Raw genomic sequence first — 24,161 nt, 5'->3', positions numbered from 1 at the left:
GTGTTCAACTATCGTGAAATAACAAGTTGAGTAGATTCTTAGAAATTGGTATAAATAGGCCCTACATAGACTTGGGGAAGTTTTCGAACGATTTCTTCCAGATTTGAAGGTCAGTTTTACCAGTAACCAGTATTGACGTTTCGGCATCGACGACGGCGATTTTTTTCACTGACATGAAGTTTAGAATGTCGTCTTCCGTTATAATTTAACATTTCAATCATTCTGAGCTTATTTTCTGAGAAACACAATGTTCAAAAGGCCATGTTTTGGGGTTTACGAATTTCACTGCCATGTTACATCGTCCATGGAGGAATCTTATTCCTCCATGCATCGTCTAAAATGGAATTAGGCTTTGCTTGACAACTGGCTACACTTCGCCTTCGCAACCATTATGGCTGCTTTGATTCACAGATGTTAGTAGACAGGAGAGTGGGCTCCCGTGGATAACGAGTGATATTTGCACTGGCGTGGGGATAATCATGGTGGCTCCATGGAGCTATAAAAAGCTCCATGGTGGCTCGAAGTGGGCGGGCTGGAAGAAGGGGGTTAGGGCCTGCCGGACAAGAGAAGCAAAACAGTATTCTCTAAACATCGATGCTGTATACATTTTTCTTTTCCTCCTCGGTCCGCTAAATATTACAAATAAAGAAACAAAATCATTGAGCGCCCTGGCGTGAACGCTATAGCTAGGTCCCCGCCCCTTCTAATGTTGGACTCTACAGAAATCTCCTTCTGGGTCCGGCAGTGGATGGGGGAGGGGTGATGGTCACTCGGAACAAGATGCGCACAATTTCTCGGAGACTTGCCCGCTGACAGATCGAACCACGCCCCCCCTTAGCTGCCCATCCTTCCAAACCCCGTCGATCACATTATGCATCGTTGATCTGGTCCGAATGCATCGTGGGAATTAAATTAATAATGCGTGGGCTTGAGTTCAAAGTTCATAGCCGCAGAGCGCGCTGGTAGACTTTATTACGAATTCATACATTTTTCAGATATTAATCAGCACGGCAGATACAAAGACTGTTGGTTATTTATGTCTAAGCAATTAGTTTTCCAAAATTTCTGTTGAAAATTAATAAAATGTACGCCCAAACGACACTTAGGGACCCTGCTGTACATTTACCGACTTGAAATAAGTCTAGGCGCTCACGGGGCAATTTTATTTATCTGCACCATTGTATAGTCATTGTATAGTCCATAAGGGTACAGACGCTGACATTTTGATTCTAAAAGAAATATTGTGCCTTTATTATTTAATGGAAAAATAACGTCAAAATAATGATTTCATGTAGATGTAGATACGAACAATATTTTGCGCAACCATTTCGTCCAGTTTATCGGTGCTGTAGGCATGTGTGATTCATTGGTGACATAACAAGGGTGTAGAAAAATATGTAGGTTCCAGTCGCCGGGTAAGCTCGCAACCCTGCACGTACGCCGCGCTGTGTGAAGAAGGCGGACCGAAGTGATCAGTTCTTCGGCAGAATTTGCACCCAATTCCTTCTTAAATCGCCATGGCAGCAAAACCAACGACCGACGTGGAAAGACTGAAGCAGATCAGCGTGCGAGGGATAGCTGAAGTGGAAGATGTTGCCAACTTCAAGACCTCGTTTAATCGACATCTTCATTTTAGGTGAGCTCGACCATTTTGTCCATTGAGCTTTAAAAAAGGATGGCTCGACCAACATACATGTTTTTGTACATAAATTCATCATGATCATGCATGATCGATCCTGCACACAAGCTTCACTGCCGCAGCAATCCGCAGCTGGTGCAGGGGGGGGGGGGCAAAAGAAGGGTATGAATACAAACTCTGAGGCAAAAAAATACTGCTTGCAATAGTTGCATAAAGTTGGGAAAGATTTCCATAAGAAGTTCACTCAACACTCTGTGTACAAACCCTATGAGAGTGGACTGAAAAATTCTAAGTGTTTTCCAAGAAAATGCTTGTATTTCCTCACTGCTCAAATTGACTTTGATGACATGAAATTGCTATCTGGGGGCTTGTTAGTCAATACAGAGGAAAATTAGCGAACTTCGCATATGGTAATCTTGCCTAAAGTTGCAATTTCCATGAATCCATGGAGGTAGACTCTGCAGAGGTAGAAAGAATTGATGTAGGCGTATCCAGCATGTCCTAGACGTAGCCCGACTGCATCTGGCCATACAGTAGTCACTATTATCGCAAGCTCTGTACTAGTACGTACTACAGAGCTTGGGATAGTACTGTACAGCCAGATGCAGTCGGGCTAGTCCAGACGCCACCTCTTGCGGTTGTCGTGTAGTGTAGGGCCCGGTTCCTATAAGTTAACTATAGGCTAAGTACTATAAAGTATATAAGGGAACAAAATCCACTTTAAAATTATTAGAGCTACCAAACTAGTTGGCGACATTCCCAATATACAGGTATGACATAGATAGAGGGCAGGGTTTTGATTTTTGAGGGAAATTTGGGGGTAAAATGACGATGACAGCGCGGCGACAAAAGGCAGCCCGAAAATAAAGATGGCGATCACCGCGCGATGTACTCGCAAGGCACAAACCGCGCAGGAAAATCGTGATTTCTACCCCAAGAATCTGTTCAAAATTGTAAAACGGGTGTCATTAGAATTGAGAAAAGTCTGCTTTTAATTGTAAAGGTGTTTTTTGAGCAATAAAAACATTTTTGACTCTAATTTAATCTAAACAAAACAGGGGCCCTACACTTCACAATCGCCTTTCTTTCTTTGGACTTTGGTTGAATAGGCCCCCTATGGAGAGTCGAGTGCTTTCAAAGTATTTTTCGGAAAGAATTCCATACTGGATCACCACATACCTGCCGCCAAACACATCAATTTTCACCTCACATTGTGATTTCACCCAAGATGAATCCAGGAAGCCTAGGCAATGCGAAAAAATTTCAGGAAAAAATGTGTTGTTAGAGCACATTTTGGATGCACACGTCGTGCAGAATTAAGTTGGAGGCAGCCGGTCAAATTGATTGAAGTGTCTGGAAGACAGCAGTACCGGTACGTTATACGCATGACATTGACAACCATGACAATGCATGAGCCGGCCAATGATAGTGCAATACGTCATTATGAATATTTAATTTCTCATGAATATTTAGTTTATTTCAATGGATACTTCAAATACGTCATTGCAAAGAGATCGTGCGCGGCCTAGCGGTAAAAGTTGTGTTTCAAGCAAGAAACAATTGATAGGCGCATTAGTTTTAACATTCTGACTTCAGTATAGGACTAAAGATATTTATAAATTTGCAAGGCACAACTCAATGTGCTACATGTAGTGCATTAGTGATCACTGTTTTCATCCTGGCATCTTGTATGTTATATTCCTCTTCAGAAGTACATAAAGCTTTGACATGAATACATGATTTAATTGAGAATGAAACCCAATTTTGTATCAATATATTTCTTGTCAACAGCTTGGTGAAAGATCGCAATGTTGCAACTCAGCGTGACTACTACATTGCCCTGGCACACGCAGTGCGAGATCACCTAGTGGGGCGTTGGATCCGAACTCAACAGTACTACTATGAGAAGGATCCCAAGGTAAACAAAAACAAATGGAGATTTTCCTCCGTATGGCCAGATCCAGACTGGCACACGCTGAAAAACATGCTCAACAAAATCAGGCCAACTTTACTCACTCTTTAGCCAGCAACAAAATTTCATCGGGCAAAGAAAAGGTCCTCAGTATTTCACCACCCAAGTTTGAAGACTAAATTCAAATTTTAAAGGAGACTTTTCTTCAATATTTTGCACGTGAGAGGGCGGACACTTGTGCTCTTAAGCAAGGCACTTAACCATTATTGCTTCGTCCTTCGGATGGGACGTTAAGCCGTACATTCAGGTCCCGTGTGTTGTATAAATGCACGTAAAAGAGCCCAGTAAACACTTATCGCTAAGAGAAGGGGTTTGCCTCGGTGTTTCTGGCCTCCTGTATAAACTCCCACGTGGAGTATTTAGGAGAAGAACCAACCAAGAACCAAGAACCAAGAGGGAAGTTAAGTGATTTCAAAATGAGGCTAAAGAGTAGACTTGTACATGTCCAACCATTGTCCAACTAATTGAAAAGACTGACCTCTTCATTCCTTGTCATTTGTCTGGTGGCTGACTATGGAGAAATGTGTAGAAATAGAGACTAGTACCAGACATTCCAGATTTTTTTGGCACAGTTGATTGATTGATACAGTATTGAAGGGTAGTTGGACTGGTTGTTTCAGGTGCCAGTCTATTTTCGTGTATTGCACGTTTTCAATACCTTAAGTTTTGGGACCCTCATACACAGTATTCAGAGTCCCAAATTTTCGGACTGGGCCAGATCACTTTAAATCAAAGTATCCAATGTGCCTGAAAACAAAGTCCAAAGAATCACGGAAATGACTTGACATGGTAAGTATTTATTTTGTGCAGGTGCTTATTCACTTCCTTTGTCAACTTCCCATTATTTGGAGCCCGGTAGGAATGGTCATCATGTCATGCATCAGGAAATAGCCCTGAAAATCTCAAAACCAAAGAAAAGAAAGACCCGTGTATTAATCCAAGGATTTTATGATAGCATTTAATACTGTACATGGGCGTAGCCTATAGATGTGTATGAAATGTACAGACAATTTTTATTGGTATGAAATTTGTTGGGGACTTTTGAGTGTCCCCAAAGAATGGGTTTTTGTCCCCACAAAACCTGTTGTACAACTTACAGTTCTATGGGCCTCACAACTTGCAAAAAAAAAGAAAAAGTGTATAGAGTGTTTGCATTGCAGCCATCTTTGAGGGGCAATAGGGCTACCGGTACGCATGAGTAGACCTCTTGCACTTTCATTGTGACTGAATTAAAAAACACAGCAAAGATCGTTGCTGAACATAAAGGGTAGATACAAGAATGTTATGCCCCCAATTACATTTATAGTTAGTAGCATCCTCCCAGATATAGTTTGGACTGTCCAAAGTATAGTTGGGATGGTTCGAATATTGGGATGGTCCCAACTATGTCCCAACTATAGTTGGGACCACTGCTGTAGTTGGGGTGTATGTAACACCTACAGGTACAATTTTGAATGATTTTACGTTTCCAATATCAGTAAGCCTTCAAAGTGAAGGAGTAATCCTTTGAATGTGTACATAGGCTTGATACTGTGGGAGAATTGATTAGACTATTGGCCGTAATTGTGGGTCAACTGGATACATATCTGCTGCATTGAGCTGGCAGTGGCTTAGTAATGATGCATCTGTAGTGCACAAAGGAGTCTTGAAAACCAAGACCTTGTATTGCATAGGGTCCGATTTCATGGTTAATGCTTAGAAGAACCGTGGTGTTGCAGCAAGAAAGTTGTGCACAGACACAAATGCTTGGCCACTCATGGGGATTTCAAACTGTGCCTCTAAAGTTAGCGTGCACTCTGTTGTGCTTACTGCTTACTGTCAAATAGACAGAGGTTCCTTAAAACAGAAAATTGTGTGCTTTTTAATTAGCAGCGGCGTGAAATTGGGCCCCGGCCAACATTGCAATGAACATGATAAAGCTGAACCCAATGTAATTGAAACCCAATGAACTGTTTACAGGTCAGGCGGTAAGTCTTCTCAGTTCTTGAGAAATGTACACGCGGGCCATCAAACAATCCTCTCATGGTTGACCAGCTATTCCTTTCTTTTGGAGTGGGGGCGGGGGCGCGCGGAGAGGGGCGTGGGGCTGGAATCGCATGTACCAGTAGGGCAATACATTGTTGATCAGTGTTTCGAGGAAGTGAAAAAGTTAGTGTGTTTGTCTGTTTTTTTTTCCTTCACGGAAACTGTATTGACTTATGTGTGAGATTCGCTAACTAAGGATTAATTTGGGCCCATGCCATGATTTTGTTTCTAAAGAGAATTTATTGAATAGACCCTTGTATTCCAATTGAAACACCTTTTTGTTTTAAGATTCTCATTGAGCAAACGTGTACAAAATGTTAAAGTTACATGTAAATCCGTGCAAATATGTGGGAGAAATGTTAAATTAAAGACACAGTTCATATTGCCATTTTGAGGGCTCTTGTGCCTTTTTGGTTTTATGCCAAAGCAAATTTCCATATTCATGAGCTAAACTGTGATGTCATTCAAGGTAGGAACTTCAGTTTCACATCTGCTTCAGAATTAAAAGTCTCCGGAATTTTAGGGATTTGCTGTGGTTCTTTTTCTGCTTTCTGTGGTTAATTTTTGTTTTAGTGTATGACAGAAAGACAGTGAGAACACTTTATGCACAAATGTTTTCAAAAAGCAGAATTTTGGGAAAAAAAACTAATCTTGAAGAGTGGGTCCTAAAGTGACATCACAGTAACAGTGCCCTAAGTTGGCAGGAAAAGCATGAAACATTTTAAATGTTTAAAAAAAAGTGCAATTTGCAAAACAAATTTACCAAAAAGGGATGTCTCATAGTTTTTATACATTTCAGAGGAATGGATATTTGCTACAAAAATGCTCCAGTGTAAAATTAATTTCAAGGACCTTTAACGTAATAATGTTACAATGTACATATACTGCACACTAGAGAAGTATGGTAATGTCCAATATGGTAATGTCCAACCTCGCCCCCAGGGTGTCGAGCAGTACGCGCCCACCACTTTCTGCTTTCTCACCCTGGTATTGGATCATTTGCATGTGCTAAATTTTTGCACATGTATGTTTAAAGAGGCTCATTATGGTGCCTGCATGTGAGTTACATTAGCGTTTGTCTAAAGTTGTACATGTATGTGGTGTCTGGGGTAAAAACAGCATCAATTCGTTGTGGCGTGAGCATGGCGTGAGTTACGAAAACACAATTTTTTTTTCAAAATTAAAATGTAACAATCTTATCCAGACAATGTGCAGTATCACATTTCATATTAATATGAACAAATTGGAAAAGAAATGATTATTTTTAAGAAGGTGTGGACGTAATAATTACCAAAACGTGAAAACACGTAATGCGTGTTGGAAATAACAACACCAAGTACAGGATATAAATCCATTATGGTATCGAGTCAGGATACAGGAAGAAAGTTTGCTATCCAGGGCTTACTATTGGAAACGCAGTTGGAAATAAAGTAAGCACTGGGGACGAGGTTGGGTAAGGTCATGAATAGCTAACAGCCAAAAAGGGCATACATGACCTGTACAGTGTAATAAACATGTATAAAACCCTGTTGTATCGTGCAGGCATTTATAAGCCAGGTGACACATACCAGGGTAAATTCATTCAAATGGGTTGCTTTTCCACAGTGAGGATCGCTAGGTGTCAAATGTCATGTATTTTATCAGTGATTGAATGATAAAATTCCTCAGACCAAGTGATACGTACTTACAATGTCTGTCTATTTTAGTATTGTAAAGTCTGTTCAAAAGGTTTTTACTAGGCTGTGAACACTTCAGCCAAAGACTTTCTGCATGCATAAATACATGTACGGTATATTATGAACATACTCAGCAGTCAGCACAGAAAGTTCTGAATTGACTTAATTTAAGCCAGCTGGTGTACATGTTTTAGGCCAAAACAAATAATAGTTCTGCTTCCGGTTACCCTATCTACTCTATTTTGACAGCCCCTACCCTAATTCTTTTTGGGAAAAATGAGGAAAAACTACCTTTTACCCTTGACTACATGCAGACACCTCCACATGATCCATTTATTAAACATATAGCCCAGTTGACCTTACATGTACTTTGAATTTCAAATACATTTATGTACACGGGCAGACTAAAAATGAAAGGCTGACTACCGGTATGTCTCACGTCATACTGCCAAACACTGCGCACATAACATAGGCTACAGTGCGCATGCCACGGATACTTGTCTCATTGGCTTGAAATGCTGAGCAGTATAGGCTATGAGTTGACCTCTACATGTATATCAGACCATGGCTGGTGTATTGCCATTAGCCTAACCATTTGATATTTGTAATGAATACCTGGCCAGATGAAAAACATGTTACACTCTAGCCTACACGTACCTGCACCATGCACAGGGCAAAAAATGAACGTTGCAAAAATGAACCTTAATCCCAGATTGAACATGCCCGGCCAAACCAGTGCTTCAAATTTCTCACAGTAACATTGATTCCTAGTGTTGCATTCTCAAGGCTGATTTTGAACAAGTTCATGAATGAATTTGGGATTATGATGATTGTGGTTACTTTTAAGCATTAGGCCTAGGCAAACAAAAAGGTCTGTTTCAAAATAGGGTAGGTCGGTAGGCAATTTTCTTTTTTTTTGGGGGGGGGGGATTTTTCTTGTGTATGATCATATGGAGGTGTCTGCATGTAGTCATCAATGGTAAAAGGTACTAATTGATGATTTTCTGTTTTTTTCCTTGTTTCCCCCCCCCAAAAAAAAAATTAGGGTAGGGGCTGTCAAAAAACCGCAAGCAGAACTTTTATGTTCTTTGGCCTTACTTTTCAAAATACTGATTAACATTATATTATATGATAAATCATTTTCAAATAAACAAGCATCATCATTGACATTTTTTTAAAAGATATATGTTTCATTGTTGAGGTCTCAGTGTAGTAATTTTTTTTTCATAGTCATCATCAACACTAGAAATTCACTGGAATTATTGTCTGTATTGGATTTTACATGTAAAAATGTACCTTGAAAATAAGATCTTATTTTGAAATAGTTAACAAACCCTTAAAAAAAAACCCCCAAATGTTCACCTATGTGATGTTCAGTTAGCCATAGACTGTGTACAATGTTCTATCAAAAAGTATCATTACACATAATTTACATTGCATCTTCGTCTCTGTGAAGTTCATGTCACATACTTTCCCATCGAGCTGTCTGCCTGAAATACATTACGTTCTTTGGCACAGAGCGGGAATTGATTACTCTATATTACTAGTGCTGCTGTATCATCATGACCCAGATCTTATTGTCCAGAGTGCTCAACCGCAAAGACTTAAATTGATCAAGTTTAATTCCTGTGAGCTAGATAATGTGCAAGCGTCATTACAAATTTGTCTTCCATCAACCCCATGAAGTAAAGATGCAAAAAGTCCCCCAAGACATGAGAGAAACTACCGGTACATGTAATTTTTATAAGCCAGGACATGTGTCTGTGTGTGCTCCAACAAGTTATTGAATTTGTTGGGGTTATAATTACCCTTTCAAATGTACATGTGTAATATATTTTGTTCCGTTCAGGAACAGGTGAACACATTTAACCTTTAATTAATGTGAATTGCAGATTACGGTTCTTCCACTGGACCTTCTGGTATTCAGAAACTTGTTCATGTACATTATTCACTCTCTTCCTCGTCCATACATGTTCCGATACACATGTGCATTTGAAAACAAGTAGGCACATTTTAATACAGGTACCGGTACAAGTGCTTGCAGTATTTGTGCCTGCATTTCTCTACACCTTGGAAATTAGGCCCTATTAAATAAAGCCTTTATTTTCATTGTCTGTTCATAAAATTCACACTGGTTCCGGTGCTTAAAAAGTTTTGTATTTGTGGAATTTGTTGCTCAATTGAAGCACATCAAATATATTTTTATGGGAGATTTTACAATCCAAAAGCGTGCCTCTTTGGTTTGTTTGCCAAACGTTAATATACAGGATCAAAGTACAATCACTGATGCATGGTAGCATGTTTCTACTCCACAACCCATTCTGTGAAATGTGATAATTGGATGATATAGCAATAAGGACAAAGGGTCATTCTGAGTCAAATCATCCAATGGGTTTAACCCACAGAGCTATATTGAATTACTAGAGCGCTAACTCCCCATTCTTGCACACGGAAACGCTTTGAAGCCGTCCTGGGTGCAGACGTTTTGAATTCATATGCATGTTTGTAGAACATAATGTAATTAGATGGAATGAATTTTGAAAGTGTACTCTAAATGCAACGCGCAAGTAGAACAAACGCAAATTAATTAAGCGTCTAATGATGGTGAAAAAAACGTCACAGCAAAAAGCATCTGCAGCGGATACGAGCACGCATTGCTCTGTTTGTGTACATGTAGAGCAAAATGAAACTTTCATTTGCTGATCTTGCGTTTCGGTTTTGGCGTATCAGCTTCAATGACGCACCGGGGGCCCCACTGGTATGGAATACAAACGCAGAGACGCAAATAGACGTACAAAAGACGTACAGAATTTCGAGTTTCCCATAGGTTTGTGCAATAACATAGATGCGCCCAGCAGGCATCACTTTGTACATGAGTCTGCTCTCTAGTAATTTAATATAGCTCCATGGTTAAACCCCACTCCCTTGAAATTAGTTCAAATGAGTGGTAAGCAAACAAAGCAAACTGAAAATGTTATGTGGTACTTTGGATATTTTGTGGAAAACATGTTTGGGGTATAATTTTCATCCGAGTTCATCTCAAGGTCATGCGATCCACAAGGTCAATTCAAGTTCAAGTAAAGGTCAAAAGGTAGCAGCACTTCAAATTGCTCCGACATAAAAATAATGGTCAATTTGAATTTGGTAAATGGTGTTACCTTTCCAAAGAAATCAAGATCAACAAATTTGGCCCACAGGCTATAAAGATGGTCTTTTGAAACTTGGCTACCACGCCCATTTTGGCCAAATCAGTGAAAAATTTGAGGGTGATAACCAAACTTTTGCAATGTGTTTCTTTCTTGGACTTTTTAAAATTTTCTCAGGGAAAGAACAAATGTATAATTTACCCAGAGCCAATTATTATCTGTAATTTAAAGTGCATATTTTTTTCTTGTTTTACTGTAGCGTGTGTACTACCTGTCTCTAGAGTATTACATTGGTCGTACACTGACAAACACCATGGTGAATCTTGGAATCCAGAGTCAATGTGATGAAGCCTTGTACCAGGTAAGTCCGGGGGGGGGGGGGGGGGGAAGATTACAGCTAGCAACATTATGCATGTTTCTTTTGACACTTTTTTGTATACACTGTGTACTGGAGGACATACATTTTAACCACTATTTTCCAGAAGACTCAGTACACAGATTTGATAGATAATGAACTAAGTATTAAAGGGAATGTACATCATTGGTTTTTGCTGTAATTTTCAGAAACGAACTATTTGAGGGGTTAGTATAATACATCAAATATTGTTACACTGACATGTTTGAAATTTTGTGTTGGAAAAACCAAGAAAAACAAAAATGTTCAAGTAGTCTGGTTCCCTGACTCCACTAAAGATAAAATGGATCAATTTATAGATGCCAGAATATTGTAAAGTAAGGGAACCAGTCTAGCTGGCCTGCACCCGTTCATGAACATGTAACCAATAGCAAACAAATTTGGACTGAAAAAAGGTAAATTTAGCGCAGTAGTTGAAAAATAGTTAGGTTTTTCCAACGGTGGTCGGCCGACCACTGCTGGAAATGTATACAAAAATACCATTTTCTTGAAAATGACTTCACACCAGGTGCCATAATTTTAAAAGATGCTTTAGACTGACATTTACCAACATCCTAGTAAGGATTTTGTAAAAACTTGGTTGTTTTATTTTTCGATGTTTGCAAATGTTGTATATTCCCTTTAAAGCTACAGTCCATCATTTGCAGCTATCCAAAAAGTAACTGAAGTAATTATCGTTGAAAATCACACTTGTTTTAAAGATAATAATGGGACTAAACTCCCTGTGAAATTACTCTTTTTGGCAAGCTGTCAAGAAAACAATGAAAGAAGGCCTTTCCAGTGATGCGTCTAGACGCATTGTTGGAAATTTCTGTTATAAGTTCGTTTAAATTTCGGCGACACGCGCACAAGCGTTGATACAACGCACAAGCGCGCGGTTGCTATAATTCGTTGTTTTAGTGCGCAACATCGCGTAGCTGCAATTTGCTCAGTGAGAACGTGTCTCGGACGCTGAATTCAAGCCCAATTCAAAACATGATTTGAAATCAAGATCCTAGAATAATGTTTTCTTGGAATGTACATCATTCACGGAGCTGAAACTTCATCAGGTTAGTTGTTCAGCAGCCCTTCTGTAGATTTTGAGCACTTTTGTCGCTTCAAACGAACACAATGCACAAATTACAAATGATGGACTGTACCTAAAAAAATTAAGGGTTGGGTTTGTTTTAAATCACAATGGTTTACAGACTTAACACGATGCACTACATGTACATGTAGCTGCTGGGAAAGGCCAAGTTGTTTAATTTGTTTTGACAGTGCTATTAGCAAGACTGAACACAGGGACGAGGAAACTATAGCAACAGCAGTAGCCATGGTACCACAGAAATGCATCAGCAACACACTGATACCAAACCTCAAACCTTTATCCCATAAGCCTTTGTACTACATTGTATAACATTGTATCAATTCCTGGGTGAATCCATAAAAAACATACAATGCAACAGTCAGGGTGGTATGGGTGGGTTAATAACCATACAAGCTTAAATTAGGTTAGTACACCACGAGGCATTAGTCAGCATTTGAAAATTTGTGTCCTTGATAAATTGAAAAAAAAAAGTTCAAGTACGGTATCCGTGTTATAAGATTTGAGGCTTTGCATGGTGGAGTATCGGCATCATTTCGGTTTGCGATAACACCATGTGGTAGTAACTACTGCTAAAAAGATATTTAGTTCTGAAAAGAACTTGTCCTGCTTATTATCAACTTTCGCTAAGTAGTTTTTGTTCTGATAAGAACAGTCCTGCTATAAGTTCTAAAAGAACTGTTCTTATCAGAACAAAAACTACTTAGCGAAAGTTGATAATAAGCAGGACTAGTTCTTTTCAGAACTAAATATCTTCTAAGCAGTAGTTATTGCCACATGGTGTTACCGCAAACCGAAACGATACAGGTATCCGTGTTGTTAATATGAATGTCATGCGCTACATGCATGTATACATTTGAATAAAAAAAAAACGGATAAAAAAACAAACAAACAAACAACACCTCAAGGGTACAGAATAAAGATGTCCAGATATCCATCTGGCAAAAAAGTATATGAAATTAAATGAAGTACATGTAAAATGTACGTGTATGTTCTAAATAAAGTTTATGCATTGTAAATTTTCCATTCACATGTACGCACGTTGGAATTTTGCTTTTCTTGCACACAGTACTTAACCCACTTCTTATATGTAAAGTCGCAGAAAATTTACTGCACAAAAAAAGGAAATTGACTGGAGATGAGTTTAAAACTGTGTCATTGTAACCTAGTTGTCGTAAAATCACTGCAGCAATTTGTTTTACAATTAGCTGTATTGTAGGATACAAGTATCTTATTAAAACATATAATATGATCATTTGCATTTATCTCAAAATTAACTTACCCAATTATTATCATGGAAATTCTTACTTGGATTAAAGATCGGACTGGTACTAAATACTCGGTGAAATAATTCCGTTTGGCTTTTTTGTTATTTAGACGAAATCAAGACGTGATTTCCAAAGATCAGTTGATTGACTGATGTTTAGAAATAAAAGAGTTCAAAATCATGTTTCATGATCCAAAAGTGGTCATGGTTTTACACTGTTTTCTCAAAAAGTGTAAAATCCACAGAGCTGAAACCTCAACAGGTTGGGTTTTGAACATTCTTTGTTGAATTTTTGAGTGGTGTTTTTTATTGGAAATGAATAACATGCATGAAACTGAATGATCCCATATGCCTGTAAAATATTTCAATGTTTGCTTGTGTCTTTGTTTGCAGCTTGGTTTGAACATTGAGGAGCTTGAAGAGATTGAACTGGATGCTGGATTGGGTAATGGTGGCCTAGGTCGCCTTGCAGGTGAGTGCTTGGTAGAGGCATCTTTTGTGTTAGCATAATTTCTGTTCACTGTACCTCAAAGATTTACAACTAAAAATGAGCAGCAGTCAGGTGGTACTTGTAGCCGTTTTATATAAATTTCTCCCCCAATTTAATTCCTGTCAGGGACCAATTGTAGAACACCATGGTCCAGTGGTTACGGTGTTTGACTCATGTACGAAGGTGCGTGGGTTCGAACCCGGCCAGGAACATGGTGTTTGTGCCCTTGGGCAAGACACTTAACTACAATTGCCTCTCTCCACCCAGGAGTATGAATGGGTACCTGTGAGGGTCGAGGACCGATTGAGCGCTGATATTGGCTGCCACGTTTTCCCATGGCCTGATGAATGGGGTAATAATTGTAAAGCGCTTTGAGATCGTTGATACGATGGAAAGTGCTATATAAGCACAATTATTATTATTGTTATTATTATTATTACATAGCTGTGCAAACCACCGAGTTCTGCCCCTGAGTGCTTACAGCGTATATCCTGCTGTTTATCTGCTAACAGTCCAGAAATACTGTGCTGTACAAATTGCACATCCTCCTTAGTCGCAGGATTTAACATACTTGTTCATTTACATGAACAAGCTATGGACACAAAACATTGAAGGTTACAGCTCAGTGGAGTGATATCTGCTCTTAACCAGTTTGTGCCGGGATTATTTTGACAGTGACCGGACCCTGGCGCGGCATTGTTTTTCACAAACCACGATACCAGACGGGTTCAGGCCTCAATGCCAGACGTCGTCTGCGGGTAGCACACCCTGATGTTTCCGACCTCACTCGTTGCGTGCTTATCCATCATCCGTTCTGAATACCCCAAAACCTTTGCGTGTGTATACACGTCATCCGACGAGAACTGGTTAATTAGAAGCCTTTAATTTGGTCCCTTTCATGCAAATGATCCTACATGTACATGCCTTTAAAGAGTAAAGTCTTGACCTTTTGTGATGAACGTCTCACATAATCATCGTGGTCTGATTGCTGCTATTACATGGACTGCAAGATTTATTTGATTGAATTGTCTGGTGAATTGAAACGTAAATTATCAGTTGGCAAAGAAACCTCTTCTTGGGACGACTTCTTACGAGTCTCCTGGCTCCAAACATACATGTAATATATCACATAAATATCAATTCATCTGAGATTTTTATTGCTATGGCGATATTTCCAGATATCTGAGCTAGAGTCAGATACTGCCTACAGACATACATGCATGTTGACTGTGCCATTAATTTACAGGCAGTTAAACAGGCATGCACATGGCTTCTAAAAACTGCCTTGGGCCGCAGGGCAGTCGGTGCTGATTTCGAGGCATTAAAGTACCTACATGTACATGTACATACATGTACGTGTAGGGAATTACATTAACGTCTGTTTTCTTTAATTAAGGAATGTCAGTCTAGTGTGAGCATACGCAGTCGTGATCCACATTTCGGCCAAGTTTCATTTGCAGCCTTGTTTTGCTGATTTGCCATTCGGGCTATTACATGACAGCCAGTTTTTTGCAAAAAAAAGTTGTCCCATTTGTGTTGTCTTCAGCCCAATAAAATGGAGCCCATTTTTCCCCCCTTTTTTCTTCTTCTCAAGTTGAGATGCTTAAGATAAAATATGCAGAGTGGTTGTGATGCAACAATGAGTGGTTGGAAAGCATCCGTATTGGAAAATATCTGTCTGTATACAAATTGCTTCAGGCACTGTGCTAGTGACTGGCTCCAACATTTAAATATGGTCCCAAGTGCATTGTATTTACTATACATGTAGGTGCGACAAAAACATGTATATAGACTTGTGTCAGCCATTTCGAAAAGTTGTAATCGTGCCTCTTTTGATAAAAAACCAATACCTAGCTACAGCTTGTTGGTCATTTGGGTTTCTCAATTGACCTTTAACCCTGTCATTCTATTGGCAGCTTGTTTTCTGGACTCCATGGCAACCCTGGGCCTGGCTGCCTACGGCTACGGTATCCGCTATGATTATGGCATCTTCAGTCAAAAGCTCAAAGATGGCAAACAGGTAATTGATCACTAACTCGAAGCTCTCTGGGCCTTTCTTTTTGCTAGGAACCTGAATCTTCCAAAATCTGACACTGTTGAGGGTGAAAGTTACTTTTAGGACCCCTCTATTTTTTGGGTTCGCTGAGTTTTTGAAACAACTAGGGTTAATCCATCAGCCATTGATCCTTTACATGCTTGATGGTCCCTGGAAAGTTAAAAGTTAAAGAAAAATGTCATTGGGTTCCTAGACTTTGGTTGATTTTAGAGGGGTCGTGAAGGTTTCTAACAAACTTGCTATCTGCTAAGGAATCAAAATAGAATTGAAACATGAACAGGGTTATTATGAAAATGCATTGGGAATTTTGACTTGAATGGATGCATTTAAAATAGTGGCGGGGGAATTTGGACATTTCAAAATTTGGTTATCCTAATTTTTTTAAATTTATTTCAAACTGAGTGATGGTTATCTGATTTCACTGGATTCTCCCATTCAGCTCACAGTCGCGCCATCAAAAAGTGACGAGTGAAGTGCCGCATGGGTAAAGACCATTACCATGTTGCGGCCATCTTGATTTTTTCCCATTCAAATCAACATAATTAACCAAAGCGAGGCTGGAAGGAAAATTAGTCTGTTCCTTTTTGCAAAAAAAAAAAAAATTATCATTCAGTACTGTTGTTGGATACAGGGAACATGACTGAAATGGTGGCAGCATGATAAAGGTCTATAGTTTAGCAGGATTCAGACGGAGCCCTAATGTTAAAGAAAAAAAAAGGTGGGAACTCGCTGAATGGGCAGGCTATTCACGAGCCAAGAAGATCACTTGCAATTGAGTGCAGTTAAAATCAGAGATCATAGAGCAAAGTGGGGGATGTTCTAGTTGTTTTCTTTAGGTTGTGTGACAAAACATGGAAGGGTCCATTTTTACCCCTCAGCCGAGAGGCTCGAGGGGTATTGTCATCGCCTAGGGCGTCCGTCCGTCCGGATGTATGTCTGTCCGTCCGTCCGTCCGTCCGGGCAGCTTAGTTTCCGGATGATAACTTGAGTTAGAAATGTTGTTTGGGGTTGTAACTTCGGTAGGGGGTTGCCCTTGGGAGTAGGCAAGTTGGGATTGGTTTTGAGGTCAAAAGGTCAAAGGTCAAGGTCACCATGGTGAGTTAAATGTAAATGGTTTCCGGATGATAACTTGAGTTAGAAATGAGATTTTAGTGTCTAACTTTGGTAGGGGGTTGCCCTTGGGAGTAGGCAAGTTGGGATTGGTTTTGGGGTCAAAAGGTCAAAGGTCAAGGTCACCGTGGTGAGTTAAATGTAAATGGTTTCCGGATGATAACTTGAGTTAGAAATGAGATTTTGGTGTCTAACTTTGGTAGGGGGTTGCCCTTGGGAGTAGGCAAGTTGGGATTGGTTTTGGGGTCAAAAGGTCAAAGGTCAAGGTCACCGTGGTGAGTTAAATGTAAATGGTTTCCGGATGATAACTTGAGTTAGAAATGAGATTTTGGTGTCTAACTTTGGTAGGGGGTTGCCCTTGGGAGTAGGCAAGTTGGGATTGGTTTTGAGGTCAAAAGGTCAAAGGTCAAGGTCACCGTGGTGAGTTAAATGTAAATGGTTTCCGGATGATAACTTGAGTTAGAAATGAGATTTTGGTGTCTAACTTTGGTAGGGGGTTGCCCTTGGGAGTAGGCAAGTTGGGATTGGTTTTGAGGTCAAAAGGTCAAAGGTCAAGGTCACCGTGGTGAGTTAAATGTAAATGGTTTCCGGATGATAACTTGAGTTAGAAATGAGATTTTGGTGTCTAACTTTGGTAGGGGGTTGCCCTTGGGAGTAGGCAAGTTGGGATTGGGTTTGGGGTCAAAAGGGCAAAGGTCAAGGTCACCGTGGTGAGTTAAATGTAAATGGTTTCCGGATGATAACTTGAGTTAGAAATGAGATTTTGGTGTCTAACTTTGGTAGAGGGTTGCCCTTGGGAGTAGGCAAGTTGGGATTGGTTTTTGGGTCAAAAGGTCAAAGGTCAAGGTCACCATTGTGAGTTAAAGGTAAATGGTTTCCGGATGATAACTTGAGTTAGAAATGCAATTTTGGTGTCTAACTTTGGAAGAGGGTTCCCCTTGGGAGAAGGCAAGTTGGGATTGGTTTGGGGGTCAAAAGGTCAAAGGTCAAGGTCAGCATGGTGAGTTAAAGGTAAATGGTTTCCGGATGATAACTTGAGTTAGAAATGAGATTTTGGTGTCTGACTGAGGTAGGGGTTTGCCCTTGGGTACAGGCAAGTTGGGATTGGTTTTGGGGTCAAAAGGTCAAAGGTCAAGGTCACCGTGGTGAGTTCAATGTAAATGGTTCCGAATGATAACTTCAGTTAGAAATGAAATGTTGGTGTCTAACTTCGGTAGGGGGTTTCCCATTGGTACAGGCATGTTGGGACTGGTTCTGGGGTCAAAGGCCAAAGGTCAAGGTCACCACGTGAGTTAAAGGTTAATGGTTTCCGGATGATAACTTGACTCTGGCTGAGGGGTTTCAACAGCAACGCTGTTATTTTTTAAGGTTGGTTTGGAATATCCGGTTACCAAAATTCACACCGATTAGTTGAATTGAAACTGATTTTTTTTTTAAATCCGGATTTTAATCCCACCAGTAATTTAAAATCAGCATCTTCAACAGTGCTCCCTTTTGTGATGAGGTTTTAACAAATAAAGGACCTTACCTAGATGCAATAGACCATTACCATGTTGCGGTCATCTTGATTTTTTTCCTATTCAAATCAACGTAACCAAAGTGAGGCTGGAAGGAAATAGTCTGGTTCCTTTTTGCAGTACTGTTATTGGATACAGGGAACATGACTGAAATGGTGGCAGCATGATAAAGGTCTATGGCTTGGATGCTCGTATAATTTTTGAGCCCTAAGTGGCTTGCAAAGACTCCTGAGTAGTACTGCTCATTTGGCCTTGGATGCCTCCTTTATCCCCCTTCCCAGATTGAGCTGCCTGATGACTGGCTGCGTTACGGCAACCCCTGGGAGAAGGCCCGGCCTGAGTACATGATCCCTATCAACTTCTACGGTCACACGGAGCACAAGGATGGCAAAGTCAAATGGGTTGACACCAATGTGAGTTTTTTCATTCACAAGCTAAGGTTTGAGCTAGGGCTAGATTTCACAGTTCTCTGCAACTAGGCCATCGATCGGCCTCGGTACAAAATTCTGGCCACTGACATCAAATGAGGGGAATAATCGTCATACAGATTTTTGGCAAGGTATACACATCCAGAGTTGGAAAATATGTGATAGCATTGCAGCGGTGGCAGCTTTTTGGGTGTTATCACCCTTTTTTTCAAAATGGCCATCGAAATGCTTGTTACCACTTTAGAGGCGGTATACCTTGCGCATACGCACTATAATCATTTATGCCCTGATTTGATGCTGACCAAACCCCCAGGCTGATGGCCTAAACCATTTCTTGTTTCTATTTTGAAGACAATGTATGTTGGTACCAAAACTCATGTTAAGTACAAGTTTGCAGTGAAGTGGTTCAATTTTAAGTGTAAAATGAAGTATTTTATTGAGTAATTTTGTCATCTTGGAGCCTGTCATTGTTCAACATATTAAGATTGATGCAAGAAACTCAACGTTTTGTGTTTGAAGTAGATGAATTGCAATTTTGCCCATGACAGAGTTTTTAGAGTTGCTGCGTAGTTCCGCAGAAAGTTGGACACAATTGTTTTTAAAATGGTGGGCAGAGATGATTCAACGACTGAACTTTGCGTAACCAAACAGAAATCACACATGCACCCAAACAGCCGTTGTAAATGTTGTTTTTATCCTCATGCAAGATTTAATTAGGCCAAAAAAAATAATAGTTCTGCTTCCGGTTTCCCTACCTACCCTATTCTGACAGCCCCTACCCGAATTTTGTTTATGGGAAAAATGAGAAAAACACACCCAAAACCATCAATTTCTACCTTTTACCCTTGACTACACACGGACGCCTCCATATGACCTTACACAAAAAACAATTTGCCCCCCCCCCAAAAAAATTTCCTACCTACCTACCTACCCTTTTTTCGAATGCCATGTAATCGGAACAGAATTTTTTTTTTTTTGGCCTTATCTGATGGAAAGCTGCACAAAGATTCATGAAAGCGGTCGTTTGTTGATTACGCAGCTGTGCAACGCATTTGTTGTGTATATCTTACGCATGCCATAAGTTACGCTCTGTTTCGTTAAATTGGCTGTCAGCCTTTTAAACATCAACAAGTCAGTGTACCTGACGTTCAGATTGACTCACTAAGGTCGTAGGTCAGTTGGTCCTATTTGCAGGTAGTGTCTTTCAGTGTTTCCTCTGGGTTGGTGGAAGGTGTGAGGTGGTAAAATAAATTTGGTCGAAAACAGACCCCGCGAGCGCGAAGCGCGAAGCCTTTGCGGCGTGGGGTTCGGGGCCCGCTTAAGGGCCCCGAAAAATTTTGCGTTCTAGACGCTCTGTGGTGCAATGTGAGGCATTTAAGGTCACTTTCTTCTTACTTTTTTGGGCAGTATATGTGAATAAAATATTGATATAAATTATTGAAGTTTTTTTCAAAAAATCCTACATAGGCCCCTATTTATTTGTGAAAATGTAGGCCTACCACCAGGGAGTTGAGCACTTTTTGGATTTTTTTTACAACCCTGGAAAATTTGGTATAATTGGAAAGAGAATCACACGACAAAATCACTAACGTTTAAATTAGTTTCATTTGAGCTTGCATTCTGGAGAAATAATAGTTAAAATAAAAAAAATTCAATGAAATTGAAAACATGCTGAAATTTTTAGTGTCAAAATATTATTATTATTTTAACACCTCTAAATTTTCGAATCCATCAAAATGTTTAATCAGGCTTTTTATCACTCGTTACAGAAAAGTTATGATTTTTCCCCCCGTAACACTAACACCGCGCGGCACGATTGTACGGACAGACATATCTGACTCTGGGCCCACACCGCAATGCGACCACACAGCCCGCCGTAACACACGGGTAAAATACAGCTCCATTCACGGTACACACAACGCGGCAACACGGAACATGCACGTGTACGCGTAATCACGCGTTGCGGCATGCCGATAACATCGGCTGCCGGAACGGGCCGGCATTATTTTTTTTGACAAAAAAAACAACTTTCGTGTTCTCCTGAAAGTCCAAGCTTCCGAATAAACCCCCTTTCGTGGACTTCTTATGCATGTATTTTGAGGATTTTTGATTGGAAAACCATTACTTGGTACCGTTTTGTAGCCTTCGGAAAACCATGGAGAAATAAAACGAACAAATTGCATTCACCGATCGCTTGGCAGGCTGAGCAGGGTACCAGGTCATACATAATGTACGCACGCGTGCTGTGCAACCAACGATCGTCGCATCACTTGCCCAATTGCACATGAGGAGCTCACTGCGAATCAGCCGGAACGTGCGCAGCATTCTGGGACTATCTGCCTTGTTAAGCACGGAGGATATGCGTTCATTTTAGGATTGCGCAGTGTATCCATAAATGGGATCATTGTCACTTCGTCACTCAGTCGAAAATCTCGAGTCGACATGCACCCAGACTCGACCAGTAATATACACACGTACACGGACGTTGAAAAGGCTCCATACTAGCTAGAGAATTGCAGGTACATCGACTTCGTTTACGCATGGAGAAATTTCTCCATGGTTTACGGTACGAATGACGATCTCAAAGAACACTAACATTAGTCCGGAGAATTCGAAGGTGAAATACAAAGACACACACATAAAATGCACAGGTTTGATTATAATATTTTTTTATTCCTTTTTCGTACCCGTGAGGCGGCAACATTGGCCAAAAAAGGCCGAGGCGGCCTCAAAAAGTCCCGAGGCGGGCCACCTCACAAAAGAATGGGCAGGGGAAACACTGGTGTCTTTAGTTTCTGAAAATTACAATGTTGTCACCATGTCGCCCATGCAGGTTGTGTTTGCCATGCCATATGACTCGCCAGTCCCTGGTTACCGTAACAACACCGTCAACACCATGCGACTCTGGTCTGCCAAGTCACCCAACAGCTTCGATCTCACCTTCTGTAAGTTAATAAATTTTGCTTCCCACAGTACATTGAATTACTGGGATCCCCACTAAAAAGAGGTTTGCAGGTTTCTGAAAGTTCTCTGTATATTGTTATAAATAACATGACGTGTACAAACAAGAGAGGGATTTTTTTACCACTTTTCAAAGCCCCATGGATGGGACACGCTGTGAAAAATGCATGACTAATTTGTTTCTGTATGTGCACAATGGTCTGTGTGTGATCATCAGGTGTCGTCAAGAATGCATCCGAAGTCTCTCCGAGTGGTCTCCTCTAACTCTCCCTGTCTTACTGTTGAGTGGGTACTCGTACATGTAGCTCATAGAACGATGCTAGTCTTTCCGGTTCATATTCACCTTTCATGTGAATGTCTTGGTACCAAGCAATGACTAGTCTAGTCACAAACTCCCATGTTAGAATTTACCCAATTGTAATTTTGTGTCATCGATTAAACAGAAATTGAGGCCAACTTTGTATTTTATTTTACTCATCCATTAGCAGTATTTTCAATACATGTATGTCGTAAAGTGTAAGACTTTCTTTTCTTTCACAGAACTTTAATATTGTCCTTGACTGGATTAGCCTCGTCAGGACACAAAATAAACGCAAAATTAATTATAGGACGTTACGCACGTTGTAGATGCTATACATGGTGCCCGGATGTACTGTATTTGCCATAAAATCTTGCAGATTTTGGAGGTCAGCTTGCATTGATTAGGTTACTTAATTGATTACTGTGCACAGAGGTACATTTATACTTATGTGTATGCTCCAACAAATTGTGAGATTTGCAAGTCATCTCAATAAATTACAAGTAAATTACAATTCAACCGATAAAGCTATTCAAGAGTACCTACGTGCAGTGTTGTAGTACATGTACACGTATTCATACTCGTACTCGTACTCGCAAGAAAAAAAAAGGCCTGTACTCAAACTCGTACTCATACTCGTACTCATACTTATGACAATGTACAAACAAAAATGTCCTTGTACTCGAACTCTTGCAAATGTTCTCCCGCAAGTCATAAAATAAAATTAAGAGCTAAATACAGGAAACAAACCAATTTTCTACTGTTTAGGCATTGATTCCTAATTTGCCTGAATTGCCTAGTTTGACAGCAAAAAAACCTTAAAAACATGTAACACATTGAAATTTGCTCCTACTACTCGTGGCAAAGTATTCGACTAATGCTCGTATTCATGGAAATGTGCTTGACTACAACACTGCCTACATGTATGATGGACTGTATTACAGCTCTTGGGATGCCACTTTTGACATGTTAGATCTCGTGTGCTGGCCTATTTTCTAACCACATTGAGAAGTTTCGAAATTGCCATTTACGTGAATTGGTTTAATTTGTTTTTTGCAGTTAATGATGGTGATTACATCAAAGCTGTGCTGAACAGGAACGAAGCAGAGAACATCTCTCGAGTGTTGTATCCGAATGACAACGTAAGTCTTCCTCATTGTACCATTACACCCCTCTCATAGACAGGCATCTTCGTAGGAAAATTACAACTGCTTATTCATTGCCATCAGGTGTGTGTGCGTGCAGTGTGCAAAATATTCTCAACACACACGCATGTTGCTCGAAATTTCTTCGAAATACGGCACAGCCAATGCGCGTCGTGAAAATTCAACTCTCAAAATGCTGATGCAAGTGGCAATCTGTAGTCATTTGAGAGAGATCTACAATGGCAACTCCATGGTAACTGGTGTTACATTTAACAGAAGTCAAACCACTTAGGGTGGATTTTTCCCACAGAAGATCCCTTGAAATTAAGTGGTTAAACTACGTGTACAAAAAGAGGCCCACAAAATAAACCTTGCATTTGGACATTTCCTCACGCTGTGCACTGTTGGAAAAATCTTTTCAGTGCCTTTACATCAATAGAGTGTAAGTCATTATGCTACCATAACAATTTTTAAAAATTAATCAATCAACATGAGATCTCACGTTACAGTACCTCGCGTTACAGTTTGTCCTCACATCTTTGGTACAAGTTAAAACAACTTAAAACAAGTTAAAACTAAGAAACTAAAAATCAAACCAAAAAATATCTTTCGACATTGAATATAAATAATAATAAAATAATAAAATATAACATCAGTGAAGCCAATAGACCATTATCATGTTGCAGCCATTTGATTTTTTTCCCATTCAAATCAATGTGAATATGAACCTTTCTCTCTGCCTTAAAAAAAAGCTCACAATAACACTTGCATTTTGCATGTTCCGTAAGTCTAATGATAAATCACGATAAACATGTACAAAGTCATTTGGGTGGTGGTGAACCTTAGTTTTGTTTTTTAAATTGTTTTCTACTCATTAGATGTCACATTATCATAGATGTATCACATTCACAGCAGCTCATTAACGTGTCTGA

At 39.9% G+C, this 24,161-nt stretch overlaps 1 protein-coding gene across 2 annotated transcripts in view; it reads left to right on the top strand.

Annotated features, from left to right (window-relative positions):
• Positions 1-1,200: 1,200 nt before the first annotated feature.
• LOC119742024 (glycogen phosphorylase, brain form-like) overlaps positions 1,201-24,161 on the top strand; it is a 42,470-nt gene continuing 19,509 nt past the window's right edge. For both annotated transcript variants that reach the window (XM_038218033.1, XM_038218032.1), the window contains exons 1-8: positions 1,201-1,636; positions 3,431-3,557; positions 10,718-10,819; positions 13,618-13,696; positions 15,631-15,734; positions 18,679-18,810; positions 21,659-21,770; positions 23,144-23,226. In XM_038218033.1, the coding sequence (XP_038073961.1) occupies positions 1,518-1,636; positions 3,431-3,557; positions 10,718-10,819; positions 13,618-13,696; positions 15,631-15,734; positions 18,679-18,810; positions 21,659-21,770; positions 23,144-23,226 (858 nt within the window). In that variant the 5' untranslated portion in view covers positions 1,201-1,517. The remainder of the gene's footprint in view (positions 1,637-3,430; positions 3,558-10,717; positions 10,820-13,617; positions 13,697-15,630; positions 15,735-18,678; positions 18,811-21,658; positions 21,771-23,143; positions 23,227-24,161) is intronic.

Source organism: Patiria miniata, unplaced genomic scaffold, assembly GCF_015706575.1.
Source record: "Patiria miniata isolate m_02_andy unplaced genomic scaffold, ASM1570657v1 HiC_scaffold_5, whole genome shotgun sequence".
NCBI classification, from domain to species: domain Eukaryota; kingdom Metazoa; phylum Echinodermata; class Asteroidea; order Valvatida; family Asterinidae; genus Patiria; species Patiria miniata.
Note: the sequence above shows the minus strand (reverse complement) of the source record. Positions and strands in the feature narration are given on the sequence as shown.